The sequence below is a fragment of the Ranitomeya variabilis genome, chromosome 4, assembly GCF_051348905.1.
Source record: "Ranitomeya variabilis isolate aRanVar5 chromosome 4, aRanVar5.hap1, whole genome shotgun sequence".
Taxonomy (NCBI): Eukaryota; Metazoa; Chordata; class Amphibia; order Anura; family Dendrobatidae; genus Ranitomeya; species Ranitomeya variabilis.
This window is the reverse complement of record NC_135235.1, coordinates 359,692,618-359,713,563: the sequence shown is the minus strand read 5'-3', so window position 1 is coordinate 359,713,563 and position 20,946 is coordinate 359,692,618. Positions and strand designations below refer to the sequence as shown.

The 20,946-nt window shown below is 44.6% G+C and overlaps 1 protein-coding gene across 2 annotated transcripts in view; it reads left to right on the top strand.

Annotated features, from left to right (window-relative positions):
* LOC143764771 (3-beta-hydroxysteroid sulfotransferase-like) overlaps positions 1 to 20,946 on the top strand; it is a 321,966-nt gene that overhangs the window by 283,872 nt on the left and 17,148 nt on the right. For both annotated transcript variants that reach the window (XM_077250717.1, XM_077250718.1), the window contains exon 6: positions 20,274 to 20,368. In XM_077250717.1, the coding sequence (XP_077106832.1) occupies positions 20,274 to 20,368 (95 nt within the window). The remainder of the gene's footprint in view (positions 1 to 20,273; positions 20,369 to 20,946) is intronic.

The window sequence follows — 20,946 nt, the reverse complement described above, 5'->3', positions numbered from 1 at the left end:
GTTTAATTTGTCTGTACCCGAACATACTGCTATGCGGGAGTATATCAGAGAATCTTTGGAAAAGGGTCATATTCGCCCCTCTTTGTCTCCACTGGGGGCAGGGTTTTTCTTTGTGGGTAAAAAGGATGGTTCATTGAGACCTTGTATCGACTATCGACTTCTGAATAAGATTACAGTTAAATACCAGTACCCGTTACCTTTACTGACTGATCTTTTTGCTCGCATAAAGGGGGCGAAGTGGTTCACTAAGATCGATCTACGTGGTGCGTATAATTTGGTGCGGATTAAGCAGGGGGATGAGTGGAAGACCGCATTTAATACGCCTGAAGGCCATTTTGAGTATTTGGTAATGCCTTTCGGTCTCGCGAATGCCCCTTCCGTTTTTCAGTCCTTTATGCACGACATTTTCCGTGAATATCTGGATAAATTTATGATTGTGTATTTGGATGATATTTTGATTTTTTCGGAGGACTGGGAATCTCATGTTCAACAGGTCAGGAGAGTTTTTCAGGTTTTACGAGCTAATTCTCTATTTGTGAAGGGCTCAAAGTGTATTTTTGGGGTTCAGAGAATTTCCTTTCTGGGATATATTTTTTCCCCTTCATCTATGGAGATGGACCCTGTTAAGGTTCAGGCTATTTGTGATTGGATACAACCTACTTCTCTAAAGAGTCTTCAGAAATTCTTGGGATTTGCTAATTTCTATCGCCGATTCATAGCGGGTTTTTCTGCCATTGCTAAACCTTTGACTGATTTGACCAAGAAGGGTGCTGATGTTGCTAATTGGTCCTCTGCGGCTGTGGAGGCCTTTCGGGAGCTTAAGCACCGCTTTTCTAATGCTCCTGTGTTGCGCCAGCCTGATGTTTCGCTCCCGTTCCAGGTTGAAGTAGATGCTTCCGAGATCGGAGCAGGTGCAGTTTTGTCGCAGAAAGGTCCTGACTGCTCAGTGATGAGACCATGTGCGTTTTTCTCTCGAAAGTTTTCGCCCGCTGAGCGAAATTATGATGTTGGAAATCGGGAGCTCTTGGCCATGAAGTGGGCATTTGAGGAGTGGCGTCATTGGCTTGAGGGTGCTAGACACCAGGTGGTGGTCTTGACTGACCACAAAAATCTAATTTATCTTGAGTCAGCCAGGCGTCTGAATCCTAGACAGGCGCGCTGGTCATTGTTTTTCTCTCGATTTAACTTTGTGGTTTCATATCTGCCTGGGTCTAAGAATGTGAGGGCGGATGCCCTCTCTAGGAGTTTTTAGCCTGACTCGCCTGGTGATTCCGAACCTACTGGCATCCTGAAGGATGGGGTGATATTGTCAGCTGTCTCCCCAGACCTGCGGCGCTCTTTGCAGGAGTTTCAGGTGGATAGGCCTGATCGCTGTCCGCCTGGTAGACTGTTTTTCCCTGATGACTGGACCAGTAGAGTTATTTCGTAGGTTCACTCTTCCGCGTTGGCAGGTCATCCTGGAATTTTTGGCACCAGGGATCTGGTGTCTAGGTCCTTCTGGTGGCCTTCCTTGTCACGAGATGTACGTATTTTTGTGCAGTCTTGTGATGTTTGTGCTCGGGCTAAGCCCTGCTGTTCCCGGGCCAGCGGGTTGTTGTTGCCCTTGCCTATTCCTAAGAGGCCTTGGACGCACATCTCTATGGACTTTATTTCTGACCTTCCTGTTTCTCGTAGGATGTCCGTCATCTGGGTGGTGTGTGACCGTTTTTCCAAGATGGTTCACTTGGTACCTTTGCCCAAATTGCCCTCCTCCTCTGAGCTGGTCCCTCTATTTTTTCAGAATGTTGTGCGTTTGCATGGTATTCCTGAGAATATAGTGTCTGACAGGGGTACTCAGTTTGTGTCTAGATTTTGGCGGGCGTTCTGTGCCAGGATGGGCATCGACTTGTCTTTTTCGTCTGCATTCCATCCTCAGACTAATGGCCAGACTGAGCGTACTAATCAGACCTTGGAGACTTACTTGAGGTGTTTTGTGTCCGCTGATCAGGACGATTGGCTTGATTTTTTGCCATTGGCAGAGTTTGCCCTTAACAATCGGGCCAGTTCTGCCACTTTGGTTTCTCCATTTTTTTGTAATTCAGGGTTTCACCCTCGCTTTTCGTCCGGTCAATTGGAGTCTTCGGATTGTCCTGGAGTAGATGCTGTGGTTGATAGAATGCATCAGATTTGGGGACAGGTTGTGGACAATCTGAAGTTGTCCCAGGAGAAGACTCAACAGTTCACTAATCGTCATCGGCGTGTCGGTCCTCGTCTTTGTGTTGGGGACCTGGTTTGGTTGTCTTCTCGATTTGTTCCTATGAAGGTCTCGTCTCCTAAGTTTAAGCCTCGGTTTATCGGCCCTTATAGGATTCTGGAGGTTCTCAATCCTCTGTCCTTTCGTTTGGACCTCCCAGCATCTTTTACTATTCATAATGTTTTTCATCGGTCATTATTGCGGAGGTATGAGGTGCCGGTTGTTCCGTCTGCTGATCCTCCTGCTCCTGTGCTGGTTGAGGGTGAGTTGGAGTATGTGGTGGAAAAGATCTTGGACTCCCGTGTTTCCAGACGGAAACTTCAGTATCTGGTTAAGTGGAAAGGCTATGGTCAGGAGGATAATTCTTGGGTGACAGCATCTGATGTTCATGCTCCTGATTTGGTTCGTGCGTTTCATAGTGCTCATCCAGATCGCCCTGGTGGTTCTGGTGAGGGTTCGGTGCCCCCTCCTTAAGGGGGGGGTACTGTTGTGAATTCTGTTTGTGGGCTCCCCCGGTGGTGTTTTATGGTAGTGCCACTTATTTGCCTTCTTCTATCATTGATCACCTGTTGACACCCATTAGGGGAGTTTCCTATTTAAGGCTGCTTGGCTGCTGGTCCGATGCCGGCCAACAATGTATCAGTAGCATTCTGTTGCATTCTCCTGCCTCAAGATCCTGTTCAGCTAAGTTGAATTTTGTTTCTAGTTAATGCTATTTTTGTCCAGCTATTTGCAATGTGACTCTCTGTAGCTGGAAGCTCTCGTGGACTGAAATTGCCACTCCAGTGGCATGAGTTGTCACTGGAGTTTTAAAGTAATTTCAGGATGGTGTTTTTGAGTAGTGTTTTGAAGTTGACCGTGAAGTGACTCTTTCCTGTACTTCTGCTATCTAGTAAGCGGACCTCACTGTGCTAAATCTGCTGTTCATCCTACGTATGTCTTTTCCTCTTGACTCACCGTCAATATCTGTGGGGGGCTGCTATCTCCTTTTGGGGTTCATCTCTGGAGGTAAGGCAGGCCTGTATATTCCTCTGATAGGGGTAGTTAGATCTCCGGCTGGCGCGTGGTGTCTAGGGCATCGTAGGAAACACTCCCCAGCTACTTCCAGTGTTGTGTCAGGTTCAGGTCACGGTCACTTTAGTTCCCATCACCCGAGAGCTAGTCCGTTGGTATTTTGTTTTCCCTGCCATTGGGAAAATCATAACAGGTCTGTTACAAACCCCCAAATATAACAGAAATCATGGAAAGTCTACTTCTAAAGCAGATAGATGAAGCTGCAACCCATAATGAGGTCCTGGTTATGGGGGACTTTAACTACCCGGATATTAACTGGGAAACAGAAACCTGTGAAACCCATAAAGGCAACAGGTTTCTGCTAATAACCAAGAAAAATTATCTTTCACAATTGCTGCAGAATCCAACCAGAGGAGCAGCACTTTTAGACCTAATACTATCTAATAGACCTGACAGAATAACAAATCTGCAGGTGGTCGGGCATCTAGGAAATAGCGACCACAATATTGTACAGTTTCACCTGTCTTTCACTAGGGGGACTTGTCAGGGAGTCACAAAAACACTGAACTTTAGGAAGGCAAAGTTTGACCAGCTTAGAGATACCCTTAATCTGGTTGACTGGGACAATATCCTCAGAAATAAGAATACAGATAATAAATGGAAAATGTTTAAGAACATCCTAAATAGGCACTGTAAGCGGTTTATACCTTGTGGGAATAAAAGGACTAGAAATAGGAAAAACCCAATGTGGCTAAACTAAGAAGTAAGACAGGCAATTAACAGTAAAAAGAAAGCATTTGCACTACTAAAGCAGGATGGCACCATTGAAGCTCTAAAAAACTATAGGGAGAAAAATACTTTATCTAAAAAACTAATTAAAGCTGCCAAAAAGGAAACAGAGAAGCACATTGCTAAGGAGAGTAAAACTAATCCCAAACTGTTCTTCAACTATATCAATAGTAAAAGAATAAAAACTGAAAATGTAGGCCCCTTAAAAAATAGTGAAAGAATGGTTGTAGATGACGAGGAAAAGGCTAACATATTAAACACCTTCTTCTCCACGGTATTCACGGTGGAAAATGAAATGCTAGGTGAAATCCCAAGAAACAATGAAAACCCTATATTAAGGGTCACCAATCTAACCCAAGAAGAGGTGCGAAACCGGCTAAATAAGATTAAAATAGATAAATCTCCGGGTCCGGATGGCATACACCCACGAGTACTAAGAGAACTAAGTTATGTAATAGATAAACCATTATTTCTTATTTTTAGGGACTCTATAGTGACGGGGTCTGTTCCGCAGGACTGGCGCATAGCAAGTGTGGTGCCAATATTCAAAAAGGGCTCTAAAAGTGAACCTGGAAATTATAGGCCAGTAAGTCTAACCTCTACTGTTGGTGAAATATTTGAAGGGTTTCTGAAGGATGTTATTCTGGATTATCTCAATGAGAATAACTGTTTAACTCCATATCAGCATAGGTTTATGAGAAATCGCTCATGTCAAACCAATCTAATCAGTTTTTATGAAGAGGTAAGCTATAGGCTGGACCACGGTGAGTCATTGGACGTGGTATATCTCGATTTTTCCAAAGCGTTTGATACCGTGCCGCACAAGAGGTTGGTACACAAAATGAGAATGCTTGGTCTGGGGGAAAATGTGTGTAAATGGGTTAGTAACTGGCTTAGTGATAGAAAGCAGAGGGTGGTTATAAATGGTATAGTCTCTAACTGGGTCGCTGTGACCAGTGGGGTACCGCAGGGGTCGGTATTGGGACCTGTTCTCTTCAACATATTCATTAATGATCTGGTAGAAGGTTTACACAGTAAAATATTGATATTTGCAGATGATACAAAACTATGTAAAGCAGTTAATACAAGAGAAGATAGTATTCTGCTACAGATGGATCTGGATAAGTTGGAAACTTGGGCTGAAAGGTGGCAGATGAGGTTTAACAATGATAAATGTAAGGTTATACACATGGGAAGAAGGAATCAATATCACCATTACACACTGAACGGGAAACCACTGGGTAAATCTGACAGGGAGAAGGACTTGGGGATCCTAGTTAATGATAAACTTACCTGGAGCAGCCAGTGCCAGGCAGCAGCTGCCAAGGCAAACAGGATCATGGGGTGCATTAAAAGAGGTCTGGATACACATGATGAGAGCATTATACTGCCTCTGTACAAATCCCTAGTTAGACCGCACATGGAGTACTGTGTCCAGTTTTGGGCACCGGTGCTCAGGAAGGATATAATGGAACTAGAGAGAGTACAAAGGAGGGCAACAAAGTTAATAAAGGGGATGGGAGAACTACAATACCCAGATAGATTAGCGAAATTAGGATTATTTAGTCTAGAAAAAAGACGACTGAGGGGCGATCTAATAACCATGTATAAATATATAAGGGGACAATACAAATATCTCGCTGAGGATCTGTTTATACCAAGGAAGATGACGGGCACAAGGGGGCATTCTTTGCGTCTGGAGGAGAGAAGGTTTTTCCACCAACATAGAAGAGGATTCTTTACTGTTAGGGCAGTGAGAATCTGGAATTGCTTGCCTGAGGAGGTGGTGATGGCGAACTCAGTCGAGGGGTTCAAGAGAGGCCTGGATGTCTTCCTGGAGCAGAACAATATTGTATCATACAATTATTAGGTTCTGTAGAAGGATGTGGATCTGGGGATTTATTATGATGGAATATAGGAATATAGGCTGAACTGGATGGACAAATGTCTTTTTTCGGCCTTACTAACTATGTTACTATGTTACTATGTTACATGGATACACAGGCAGCATTGTGGTCAGTGGAGAAGTATTGCAAGGAGGGACCGCAGACAGGCTAACGAAGGCCTAAAATAACAAAAAATAGGCTCAAGGCAGTTTTAAATCGGTTACATGGATACACAGGCAGCATTGTGGTCAGCGGAGGAGGATTGCAAGGAGTGCCTGACACAGTTAGTACTCACAAAAAATAAATAGATGTTAATGTCTCGCAAAACAACAAAAAAAAAAGTGTGGCATACTTAGGTACAGGGTGGGCTCATCTGCTGAGTTTCTGACAAAGTAATTTGGCAGTAAGTATTTACTGGTGTCAATATAGGACACTGACCCAGACTACTTTAACTAGCATCATAGATGTCAACAAATTGGTATTGTCAGTGCCAGGCATTGAATGATGTCAGCGCATAGCCTAAACATTGGTGGAGCTGTGCGAGATAATTTTGCACGTGGTAGAGCACAGTTTGAGCTGGGGGGGGGGGAACTCTTGTGGCCAGCGGTACCGTCCCAGGGCCCCTCATGTTACAACGGTGTGTCTGACGTTGGGTGCGCACCACCACCACCAGATACACTTCATTGTACTATGAGGGACCCAGTGGCAGTGCCGTCGACCAAAAGCGGGCACACCCACCTCTTCAGACAAACAGCACTGTAACGGGTGCTTGCGCCAAGTGGCGAGACCACGGCCCCGTGGGGGGAATTTTCCCATTGAGGGAGGTGTAAACATGTCGTACGCTGGACAAACAGCTGCTGCAAATTAAGAGATTGGAACACTCAGTAAGACCAGTCCACAAGCAAGACCTTTTTATAGGAAAGCTAGGTGTCAGCCGGGAAAGGTGGGGCAAAATAATTTGAAATCCAGGAGTGGTTCATTTTAATGAAGGTGAGATCATCCACATTTTGGGTAGCCAGACGAGTCCTTTTTTCAGTTAATATTGAACCAGCAGCACTGAATACTCTTTCTGATAGCACACTAGCTGCTGGGCAAGCAAGCTCCTGCAATGCATATTCTGCCAATTCAGGCCAGGTGTCTAATTTGGATGCCCAGTAATCAAATGGGAATGACGGTTGAGGGAGAACATCGATAAGGGATGAAAAATAGTTAGTAACCATACTGGACAAATGTTGTCACCTGTCACTTTGAATAGATGCTGCAGTACCTGTCCTGTCTGCGGTCATTGTGAAATCACTCCACAACCTGGTCAGAAAACCCCTCTGTCCAACGCCACTTCTGATTTGTGCACCTCTAACACCTCTGCCCTGTAGCCCCCTGCAGCTCATGTGAGAACCATCACCGGCGCTGTGTGCTGGGAATGCCTGAATCAAACGGTCTACAAGAGTGGCTTGTTTGGTTGCTAATATTTGTTCTAGGTTCTCATGTGGCATTATATTTTGCAATTTGCCTTTATAGCGAGGGTCAAGGATGCAGGCCAACCAGTAATCGTCATCGCTCATCATTTTAATAATGCGTGGGTCCCTTTTGAGGACACGTAAGGCATAATCCGCCATGTGGGCCAAAGTTCCAGTTGTCAAATCTGCGGTTGTGCTGGTTTGAGGGGCAGTTACAGGCAAATCTACGTCACTTGTCTCCCTTAAAAAAACAGAACCCGGCCTTGCAGCGCCACTAATTTCTGTTGGCCCAGGAGAAGCTTCCTCATTAAAAAAGTACTCATCCCCATCATCCTCCTCGTCCTCCTCCTCCTCTTTGCCCGCTACCGCATCCTCTACACGGCCCTGACCAGACAATGGCTGACTGTCATCAAGGCTTTCCTCTTCCTCGGCTGCAGACGCCTGCTCCTTTATGTGCATCAAACTTTGCATCAGCAGACGCATTAGGGGGATGCTCATGCTTATTATGGCGTTGTCTGCACTAACCAGCCGTGTGCATTCCTCAAAACACTGAAGGACTTGACACAGGTCTTGTATCTTCGACCACTGCACACCTGACAACTCCATGTCTGCCATCCAACTGCCTGCCCGTGCATCGTCCCACAAATACATAACAGCATGCCTCTGTTCGCACAGTCTCTGAAGCATGTGCAGTGTGGAGTTCCACCTTGTTGCAACGTCGATGATTAGGCGATGCTGGGGAAGGTTCAAAGACCGCTGATAGTTCTGCATACGGCTGGAGAGTACGGGCGAACGGCGGATATGCGAGCAAAGTCTGCGCACTTTGAGGAGCAGGTCGGGTAACCCCGGATAACTTTTCAGGAAGCACTGCACCACCAGGTTTAAGGTGTGAGCCAGGCAAGGAATGTGTTTCAGTTGGGAAAGGGCTATGGCAGCCATGAAATTCCTTCCGTTATCACTCACTACCTTGCCTGCCTCAAGATGTACAGTGCCCAGCCATGACTGAGTTTCTTTCTGCAAGAACTCGGACAGAACTTCCGCGGTGTGTCTGTTGTCGCCCAAACACTTCATTGCCAATACAGCCTGCTGACGCTTGCCACTAGCTGTCCCATAATGGCACTCCTGGTGTGCAAACAGTGGCAGCTGTGGATGGAGTGGATGTGCGACTGCGGTCTGTGGACGAGCTCTCTCTTCTGCAGGAGGAGGAGGAAGAGGAGGAGGGGGGCGAACGCCTACAGCCAACTCTTTCCTTGACCGTGGGCTAGGCAGAACTGTCCCAATATTGCTGTCCCCTGTGGACCCTGCATCCACCACATTCACCCAGTGTGCCGTGATGGACACATAACGTCCCTGGCCACGCCTACTGGTCCATGCATCTGTTGTCAGGTGCACCTTTGTAGTCACAGACTGCCTGAGTGCATGGACGATGCGGTCTTTAACATGCTGTTGGAGGGCTGGGATGGCTTTTCTAGAAAAGAAGTGTCGACTGGGTAGCTCGTAGCGTGGTACAGCGTAGTCCATCAGCGCTTTAAAAGCTTCGCTTTCAACTAACCGGTAGGGCATCATCTCTAATGAGATTAGTCTAGCAATGTGGGCGTTCAAACCCTGTGTACGCGGATGCGAGGATGAGTACTTCCTTTTCCTAACAAGAGTCTCATGTAGGGTGAGCTGGACTGGAGAGCTGGAGATCATGGAACTAGCGGTGGTGCCGGTGGACATGGGTGACTGAGAGAGGGTTGGAGATGGTATTCTTGCCGGTGTCCTACATGCAGTGTTTCCTACTGCAAACCTGGTGATTCCCTGACTGCTTTGGCCTGGCGACGAAAGCTGCACAGATACTGCAGGTGGTGCGGGAAATCGTGGGTTTACAGTGAGGGAAGGGATGTAGCGTTGCTGACTAGCTTCATTGGCCGAGGGTGCTGCAACCTTTAGGGACGTTTTGTAGTCCAGGCTTGCAAATGCATGGTGGATAAGTGTCTATGCATGCAACTTGTATTTAGACTTTTAAGATTCTGACCTCTGCTTAAGATAGTTGAACATTTTTGACAGATGACTTTGCGCTGATCATTTGGATGTTGTTTAAAAAAATGCCAGACTGCACTCTTTCTACTATCAGATACCTTTTCAGGCAGTGCAGACTGAGCTTCTTTAACCGGATGGTCACGCTGTCCTCCAACTGGTTTTGGTTTTGCCACGTGTTTTTGGCCAGATACGGGCCCGGCAGATGGAACCTGTTGTGATGTTGATGCCTGCTGCGGCTCCTCCTCCTCCACTTCAGAACTACTGCCGCCTGCACCCTGTTCCCCCAATGGCTGCCAATCGGGGTCAACAACTGGGTCATCTATGACCTCCTCTTCTATGTCGTGTGCAACTTCGTCTGTGTCACCGTGTAAGCCGGTGGTATTGCGTTCGTGACGGGGCACCATAGTCTCCGCTGGGTTTGATTCTGCCTCAGTACACTGTGAGGGCAATGTTCTGGTCTGAGTCAAAGGAACAGCATAGTAATCTGGCTGTGGCTGTGCATCTGTGCACTCCATGTCCGATTCAACTTCGAATGGGCATGGCCTGTTAACTGTTTCACTGTCTAACCCAGGAACGGTATGTGTAAAGAGCTCCATGGAGTAACCTGTTCTGTCGACTGACGCATCCTTCACTATTGTTCTGGGTGGAGGACACAAGGAAGCGACTTGTTCCTGTCCGGGAGCATCCACTGACGATGCACTGCTCTGACATTTGGCACTTTCCGAGGAGGAGGCGAAAGAGCTAGAGGCAGAGTCAGCAATGAAAGCCAATACTTGTTCCTCCTGCTCCGGCTTCAAAAGTGGTTTTCCTACTCCCAGAAAAGAGAGCGTTCGAGGCTTTGTGTAGCCAGACAACGAACCTGGCTCAAGAACTCGAGACTTAGGTGCTGTACTGCTTTTACCACGACCACCTGATGCTCCACCACCACTACCATCATTACCAGCTGACAATGACCGCCCACGGCCACGACCTCTTCCACTAGACTTCCTCATTGTTTTCAAAATGTAACCAAAGTAACGGTATTTGTTACTGTAAAACAACTTATAAGGTGAACTCAAACTTCTGTTGGATTTATATATACCTTTATAGGTGCCTGACACTGAAAGGAAAATCAGGCCCAATGTTACACACTAGGTTTTCTGTGCCCCAATAATTTGAGACAGATGGCACACACAGGACCAGCACTCAAGCAGAAATGTCAATCTTAATCTCTTACAATTTTTTTTTATGGGAGAATTAAAAAAAAACAAAAAAAAACAATATTACACACTAGGTTTTTGGTGGCACACAATGAGAGACAGATGCCACACACAGGAGTGGCACAGAGGCAGACTTGCCAACCTTTATCTCCCACTAATTTTTCTTTTTTTCACAGGGAGAATTTACCCCCCCCAAAAAAATGGCCCAGTATTACACAGTGGTTTTCGGTGGCACACAATGAGAAACAGATGCCACACACAGGACTGGCACAGAGGCAGATTTGCCAATCTTTATCTCACACTAATTTTTTTTTTAAAAGGGAGAATTTAGAAAAAAAAAAAAAAAAAAAGGCCCAGTATTACACAGTGGTTTTCGGTGGCACACAATGAGAGACAGATGCCACACACAGGACTGGCACAGAGGCAGACTTGCCAACCTTTATCTCCCACTAATTTTTTTTTTTTTACAGGGAGAATTTGCCCCCCCCAAAAAAAATGGCCCTGTATTACACAGTGGTTTTTCGGTGGCACACAATGAGAGACAGATGCCACACACAGCAATGGCACAGAGGCAGACTTGCCAATCTTTATCTCCCACTAATAATTTTTTTTTTTACAGGGAGAATTTACCCCCCCAAAAAATGGCCCAGTATTACACAGTGGTTTTCGGTGGCACACAATGAGAGACAGATGCCACACACAGGACTGGCACAAAGGCAGACTTGCCAATCTTTATCTCCCACTAATATTCCTTTTTTTACAGGGAGAATTTACCCAAAAAAATAAATGGCCAAGTATTACACAGTAGTTTTCGGTGGCACACAATGAGAGACAGATGCCACACACAGGACTGGCACAGAGGCAGATTTGCCAATTTTTATCTCACACTAATTTTTTTTTTTTTAAAAAGGGAGAATTTAGAAAAAAAAAAAAAAAGGCCCAGTATTACACAGTGGTTTTCGGTGGCACACAATGAGAGACAGATGCCACACACAGGACTGGCACAGAGGCAGACTTGCCAACCTTTATCTCCCACTAATTTTTTTTTTTACAGGGAGAATTTACCCCCCCCAAAAAAATGGCCCAGTATTACACAGTGGATTTCGGTGGCACACAATGAGAGACAGATGCCACACACAGGACTGGCACAGAGGCTGATTTGCCAATCTTTATCTCACACTAATTTTTTTTTTTTTTAAAAGGGAGAATTTAGAAAAAAAAAAAAAGGCCCAGTATTACACAGTGGTTTTCGGTGGCACACAATGAGAGACAGATGCCACACACAGGACTGGCACAGAGGCAGACTCGCCAATCTTTATCTCCCACTAATTTTTTTTTTTTTTACAGGGAGAATTTACCCCCCCAAAAAAATGGCCCAGTATTACACAGTGGTTTTCGGTGGCACACAATGAGAGAAAGATGCCACACACAGGACTGGCACAGAGGCAGACTTGCCAACCTTTATCTCCCACTATTTTTTTTTTTTAAAGGGAGAATTTACCCCCAAAAAATAAATGGCCAAGTATTACACAGTGGTTTTTGGTGGCACACAATGAGAGACAGATGCCACACACAGGACTGGCACAGAGGCAGATTTGCCAATCTTTATCTCACACTAATTTTTTTTTCTAAAAGGGAGAATTTAGAAAAAAAAAAAAAAAAGGCCCAGTATTACACAGTGGTTTTCGGTGGCACACAATGAGAGACAGATGCCACACACAGGACTGGCACAAAGGCAGACTTGCCAAACTTTATCTCCCACTAATTTTTTTTTTTACAGGGAGAATTTACCCCCCCCCAAAAAAATGGCCCAGTATTACACAGTGGTTTTTGGTGGCACACAATGAGAGACAGATGCCACACACAGCAATGGCACAGAGGCAGACTTGCCAATCTTTATCTCCCACTAATAATTTTTTTTTACAGGGAGAATTTACCCCCCCCCAAAAAAATGGCCCAGTATTACACAGTGGTTTTCGGTGGCACACAATGAGAGACAGATGCCACACACAGGACTGGCACAGAGGCAGACTTGCCAATCTTTATCTCCCACTAATATTATTTTTTTTACAGGGAGAATTTACCCAAAAAAATAAATGTCAAAGTATTACACAGTGGTTTTTGGTGGCACACAATGAGAGACAGATGCCACACACAGCAATGGCACAGAGGCAGACTTGCCAACCTTTATCTCCCACTAATAATTTTTTTTTTTACAGGGAGAATTTACCCCCCAAAAAAAATGGCTCACTATTACACAGTGGTTTTCGGTGGCACACAATGAGAGACAGATGCCACACACAGCAATGGTACAGAGGCAGACTTGCCAATCTTTATCTCCCACTAATAATTTTTTTTTACAGGGAGAATTTACCCAAAAAAATAAATGGCCAAGTATTACACAGTGGTTTTTGGTGGCACACAATGAGAGACAGATGCCACACACAGGACTGGCACAGAGGCAGATTTGCCAATCTTTATCTCACACTAATTTTTTTTTTCTAAAAGGGAGAATTTAGAAAAAAAAAAAAAAAGGCCCAGTATTACACAGTGGTTTTCGGTGGCACACAATGAGAGACAGATGCCACACACAGCAATGGCACAGAGGCAGACTTGCCAATATTTATCTCCCACTAATATTTTTTTTTACAGGGAGAATTTACCCCCCCCAAAAAAAAATGGCCCAGTATTACACAGTGATTTTCGGTGGCACACAATGAGAGACAGATGCCACACACAGCAATGGCACAGAGGCAGACTTGCCAATATTTATCTCCCACTAATATTTTTTTTTTTTACAGGGAGAATTTACCCCCCCCCCAAAAAAAAATGGCCCAGTATTACACAGTGGTTTTTGGTGGCACACAATGAGAGACAGATGCCACACACAGGACTGGCACAGAGGCAGACTTGCCAATTTTTATCTCCCACTAATATTATTTTTTTTACAGGGAGAATTTACCCAAAAAAATAAATGGCCAAGTATTACACAGTGGTTTTCGGTGGCACACAATGAGAGACAGATGCCACACACAGGACTGGCACAGAGGCAGATTTGCCAATCTTTATCTCCCTGCAGTAATCTCAGGAAAGTATGGCAGGCAGCTATAAAAAGGACTGCTGCACACAAAAGTGGGGACAAACACACAAGATAGCTGTGCAGAAAGGAAGGAACAACAGGATTTGTGCTTTGAAAAAAGCAGTTGGTTTGCACAGCGGCGTACACACAAAGCAACGCAGCTATCAGGGAGCCTTCTAGGGCAGCCCAATGTGCTACAGCGCTGAGGAAAAAAAAATGTAGCTTCCACTGTCCCTGCAAACAAAAGGTGGTGTTGGACAGTGGAAATCGCTACAGCACAAGCGGTTTGTGGCTTTATGTACCCTGCCTATCACTATCCCTGCTTCTGAAGAAGCGGCAGCAACCTCTCCCTATGCTCAGATCAGCAGCAGTAAGATGGCGGTCGGCGGGAACGCCCCTTTATAGCCCTTGTGATGCGGCAGAAAGCAAGCCAATCACTGCAATGCCCTTCTCTAAGATGGTGGGGACTGAGATCTATGTCATCACGCTGCCCACACTCTGCGTCCACCTTCATTGGCTGAGAAATGGCGCTTTTAGCGTCATTGAAACGCAACTTTGGCGCGAAAGTCGCGTACCGCATGGCAGACCCCACACAGGGATCGGGTTGGTTTCATGAGACGCCGACTTTGCCAAAAGTCGGCGACTTATGAAAATGAACGATCCGTTTCGCTCAACCCTACTCATAGATAATGAAGGGATTGAGACGACCAAAGGCTATGGAACCTCATTCTGATGCTCCAAAAACTTTGCCTACAGTCACTTTTGGTTCCGCTGCACATCACGAGACCCGGTGACTCTGAAGAGTGGTGACATCAGTAACGTCACCACTCTTTAGATATTCCGGGTCTTGCGCTGAGCTCGGCGACTGTGAAGAGCGGTATTGTTACTACCTTCACCGCTCTTCAGAGTTTCTGGATCTCGCCAGGTCTGGGCTAGTAGTGTGGGTGCCTGATGGACACCTCTCCACTACTTACACCAGGGATTGATAGCAGCTGACATTATGCAGCTGACATCAACCCTAAAAATCATTACACATACCAGAATTAAATGCTCTGGTGGCTGGGAAAAGCAGTAGAGTTAACGCTATTCCCAGGCGCCAGGTTCTAACCACAACTGTCATCATCCTTGCCTGGTCTCCCTGCGAAGCATTTCTGCTGTATTTACATGCGCTGATCTCAGGCCACTAAACCAGTGTGATCGACAATACTGAAGTTGTTTGCTTTTTTCCCGGCCTCTTTACACCAACTGAGAAAGAATGAAGGGAACAGAACAATCACAATTAGATCAATCTGTCCCCATACAGTATCATGTTATCAGCAGCACATCTACAGTTTACACCGGCGATGTGCTGCTGAGAACAAGGATTTCTGTTCCCACATAAACAATCCAATCACTCAATGAATAGGTAGCATTTTGCTTGTTTAGTATAATACACCCCATAGTCCTCCATATATTATAATGTGCACCTCAGTCCTCCATATAGTATAATATACTCTTCAGTCCTCCATATAGTAGAATACACTCCTCCATATAGTATAATACACTCATCATAGTCCTCGATATATCAAAATACACTGCAATTCCTCCATATAGTATAAAACATTCCTCAGTCCTCCATATAGTATAATGCACTGCCACAGTCTTCCATATAGTATAATACACTCCTCAATCCTCCAAATAATATAATACATTCCTCATAGTGCTCCATATAGTATAATGCCCCGCCTTTGTCATCCATGTAGTACAATTCACTTCCCATAGCATAATGCACCCCATAGTTCTTCATATAGTATAATGTATTCCCCATAGTCCTCGATACAGTATAATGCAGCCCACATATAGTATAATGATGCCACCCCAGAGTATAATGCAGCCACCCCACAGAATATATTGCAGCCCCCTGAGTATAATGTAACCCCCCAGAGAATATAATGCTGCCCCTGCATATATTATATATATGGTAGCCCCCTCATAGAGCATAATGCAGCCCCCCATAGAATATAATGTAGCCCCTGCATAGAATACAATGCAGCCCTCCTCATATAGTATAATGCAGCTCCCCATAGAATATAATGTAGCCCCCTCATAGAGTATGATGCAATCACCCCTCATAGAATATAATACAGCCCCCCATAGAATATAATACAGCACCCCAAAAAATGTAATACAGCCACCTCCCCATAGAATATAATACAGCCCCCCATAGAATATAATACAGCCCCAGAGAATGTAATACAGCCCCCCATAGAATGCAATACAGCCCCCCCATTGAATGTAATACAGCCCTCCCACATAGAATGTAGTACAGCCCTCCCCCATAGAATATAATACAGCCCCCCCCCATAGCATGTAATACAGCCAGCCACCCATAAAATGTAATGTAGCCAGCTCCCATAGAATGTAATGCAGCCAGCCCCCATAGAATGTAATGCAGCCAGCCCCCATAGAATGTTATGCAGCCAGCCCCCATAGAATGTAATACAGCCCCCCCATAGAATGTAATACAGCCATCCCACATAGAATGTAATACAGCCCTCCCCCATAGAATATAATACAGCCCCCCATAGAATATAATGTAGCCCCAGAGAATGTAATACAGCCCCGCCATAGAATGTAATACAGCCCCCACATAGAATGTAATACAGTCCTCCCACATAGAATATAATACAGCCCCCCATAGAATATAATGTAGCCCCAGAGAATTTAATACAGCCCCGCCATAGAATGTAATACAGCCCCACATAGAGTGTAATACAGCCCTCCCACATAGAATGTAATACAGCCCTCCCCCATAGAATATAATACAGCCCCCTATAGAATGTAATGCAGCCAGCCCCCAGAGATTGTAATGCAGTCAGCCACCCATAGAATGTAATTCAGCCAGTCACCATAGAATGTAATGCAGCCAGCCCCCATAGAATGTAATGCAGCACAGCCCCATATAATGTAATGCAGCACAGCCCCCGTAGAATGTAATGCAGCACAGCCCCCATAGAATGTAATGCAGCACAGCCCCATAGAATGTAATGCAGCACAGCCCCCATAGAATGTAATGCAGCACAGCCCCCATAGAATGTAATGCAGCACAGTCCCCATAGAATGTAATGCAGCACAGCCCCATAGAAAGTAATGCAGCACAGCCCCCATAGACTGTGATGCAGCACAGCCCCCATGGAATGTAATACAGCCCCCCCAATAGCCCCACAATCCAGTTATCACTCATTGATATATTGAAAAAAACACTCTCCTCACCTCCCCGTGCCCCATGCTGCTCTCCGCTCTTGTCTCAGCAGCTGCAGTCTGCCCGCCCGACACACAGCAGGTACGCGATGATATGACGACATCACGCACCCGCAGTGTCAGAGGTAGAGCAGGGAATGATGGGAGAGGGAGCAACAGAAGACGCTCTCTCCTCCATCATTGCATTCAACTGTAACGGCATCATAGATGCCGGTATAGTTGAATGCGGCGGCGCTGGTGGGGTGAGTCGGTGCAGGGGGGGAGTTGGTGCTGGTGAGCGGCCCACTACAGTCACCGGGCCTTCTGGCATTTGCCAGAAGTGCCCGATGGTCTGTCCGGCCCTGATAGTATGTCCACACATGTATTGCAATACATAACCAATATGTAAGCATATATACAATGCCTACAAGTAGTATTCAACCCCCTGCAGATTTAGCAGGTTTAATAAGATGCAAATAAATTAGAGCCTTCAAACTTCAAACAAGAGCAGGATTTATTAACAGATGCATAAATCTTACAAAACCAAAAAGTTTTGTTGCTCAGTTAAATTTTTATAAATTTTTAACATTAAAAGTGTGGGTGAATTATTTTTTAACCCCTAGGTTTAATATTTTGTGGAATAACCTTTGTTTGCAATTACAGCTAATAATCGTCTATTATAAGACCTGATCAGGCTGGCACAAGTCTCTGGAGTTATCTTGGCCCACTCCTCCATGCAGATCTTCTCCAAGTTATCTAGGTTATTTGGGTGTCTCATGTGGACTTTAATCTTGAGCTCCTTCCACAAGTTTTCAATTGGGTTAAGGTCAGGAGACTGACTAGGCCACTGCAACACCTTGATTTTTTGCCTCTTGAACCAGGCCTTGGTTTTCTTGGCTGTGTGCTTTGGGTCGTTGTCTTGTTGGAAGATGAAATGATGACCCATCTTAAGATCCTTGATGGAGGAGCGGAGGTTCTTGGCCAAAATCTCCAGGTAGGCCGTGCTATCCATCTTCCCATGGATGCGGACCAGATGGCCAGGCCCCTTGGCTGAGAAACAGCCCCACAGCATGATGCTGCCACCACCATGCTTGACTGTAAGAATGGTATTCTTGGGGTCGTATGCAGTGCCATCAGGTCTCCAAACGTCATGTGTGTGGTTGGCACCAAAGATCTCGATCTTGGTCTCATCAGACCAGAGAACCTTGAACCAGTCAGTCTCAGAGTCCTCCAAGTGATCATGAGCAAACTGTAGACAAGCCTTGACATGACGCTTTGAAAGTAAAGGTACCTTACGGGCTCGTCTGGAACGGAGACCATTGCGGTGGAGTACGTTACTTATGGTATTGACTGAAACCAATGTCCCCACTGCCATGAGATCTTCCCGGAGCTCCTTCCTTGTTGTCCTTGGGTTAGCCTTGACTCTTCGGACAAGCCTTGCCTCGGCACGGGAGGAAACTTTCAAAGGCTGTCCAGGCCATGGAAGGCTAACAGTAGTTCCATAAGCCTTCCACTTCCGGATGATGCTCCCAACAGTGGAGACAGGTAGGCCCAACTCATTGGAAAGGGTTTTGTACCCCTTGCCAGCCTTGTGACCCTCCACGATCTTGTCTCTGATGGCCTTGGAATGCTCCTTTGTCTTTCCCATGTTGACCATGTATGAGTGCTGTTCACAAGTTTGGGGAGGGTCTTAAATAGTCCGAAAAGGCTGGAAAAAGAGATAATTAATCCAAACATGTGAAGCTCATTGTTCTTTGTGCCTGAACTACTTCTTAATACTTTAGGGGAACCAAACAGAATTCTGGTGGGTTGAGGGGTTGAATAATAAATGACCCTCTGAAAAGACTTTTCACAATTTAAAAAAAAAATAAACAAAGAAATAACATTCTTTTTTGCTGCAGTGTATTTCACACTTCCAGGCTGATCTACAGTCCAAATGTCACAATGCCAAGTTAATTCCAAATGTGTAAACCTGCTAAATCTGCAGGGGGTTGAATACTACTTGTAGGCACTGTAGAACAGTACAGGATTCTTATTTACATAGTAATTTTTATGAAGATGTACACCCTCATACATTGGTAATGCTCTACCTGCACGAAAGTGGTCTTTGTACAGACTAGAAAGACCCTAGCCGCAGAGCTAAACCATCTCCTTGGACCTAACTCCATTAAAAGGCCTTCAAGAGGTTTCCTGTACATCCTGAGGAACCAGAGGGGAAGCCGCTGCACACTGCCAACAAGGGGAAAGGACACTGAAATAAGATATGAAAATCCAAGGTGAGAAACTAACACACATTCATATAGGGTAGAATGAGATTGCCAAGGTGAACTAAAAACAAAAGAAGCAAGTATAACCTCCCAGAATTTTAACAGTGGTAAAAGGAAAAGGTGATGGGAGTAAAAGCAAACAAACTCATTGCAAGAGTACAACTGGAGGTTATCAAGAAAGGTTAACTCCTTAGCTCAAAGGCTGGAACTCATGAACACACATCCACCAAGAGGTATAGCCAGCAAGGAAGTGCAGTAAAGGGTGAAAATATAAAACCTAACCAAGAATGTGACCAGGCAAACCAAAACAGGAAAATGGGAAACACCTGGAGAGGAGAAAACCAGCATATCAAAACAAGAAAATAGAAACCATTAGGGATAGCTCAGCAGACAGGGAAACCAACCTTGCAGCAACAGATCACTGGATCGAATCTCCAAACTAAGCTATGACAGTAATAATCTGGAGCCCTGTTTGGTGTGTAGACCTGCACACCCCTTAACTAAGCCAGATGAAGCTTGCACTGGGCTCAACATTATTGCTGTGTAAGTCTGCATCCTATACTCTATTACTTTATTTTTTTTTTAATTATTATTATTTATTTATATAGCACCATTAGTTCCATGGTGCTGTACATGAGAAAGGGGTTACATACAGAGTTATAGATATCGTTTACAGCAAACAAGTTTACAGTGACAGACTGGTACAGAGGAGAGAGGACCCTGTGCTTGCGGACTTACATTCTATTGGATAGTGGGATACTCTTCTATGTGATATACATGTTAACCACTAAAAAATAGATTTGAAGGCATGTTTATAGCCTTGGGAGGTTTGTTTTTAGCCCTCCATTGAGCTACTCAGTTTTTTTTATCAAATCTGTTATATTTTATTTTTAATAAAGTTGGCATAGTTGTGAACTATTTTGTAGCACAATCTTTGTTTTGATTTATCTTATGAGGCTTAGGTGCATCTCTCATATTCAGCTACATACTTTCGTTATAGGAATATTAACTGGTCAATCAACATTCTAGCTCAGACAACCCCTTTAATAATATAACAGGTTAATATAATGTTGTTGATAATGACTATACATGAATTTTTGTTTTGTAGTTATATTTGGTCGCTGGTTTGAACATGTGAAAGGATGGCTAACAATTAAAGATAACCCAAACTTTCTTATTCTGTCATATGAAGACATGCTGAAGGTATGCACTACTAAATTCAGTTATTTATATAATGATTTTACTGTATTTGAAGTATTAAAATAGGAAAGGAACAGTGGGTTAGAAACATTATTATTATTATTATAAGATTATTCAGTGGATGGCAAAAACAACTCTAATATTTCTATACTATAAACAAATGTTTATAGTATAGAAATATACTGTAAGTTAGTTAAATTTAAGTGAATTGTAAAAAATGTAGAATTTACAGTGGAAATTTTATCTTAACCACTTAATCTGAACAATTAACTTAAAAAAGTTGTCCAGTATTGGATTAACCCCCTATCAATGACCCTTTGATGATTCATAAAGTAAAAAAATATATACCGCATATACACGAGTATAGTCCAACCCAAGTATAAGCCGAGATACCTACTTTTGCCACGGAAAACTGGGTATGCTTACTGACTCAAGTATAAGCCGAGTATGCATTGTCCCTTCATGGCTGACCTTCTATGTGTGGGTCCCCCTGTCCTGTCCTAGTATGTGGCTCCCCTGTCCTGTCCTGCAATGCATTACTCCCTCTGTCCTGTCTTGGTATGTGGCTCCCCTGTCCTGTC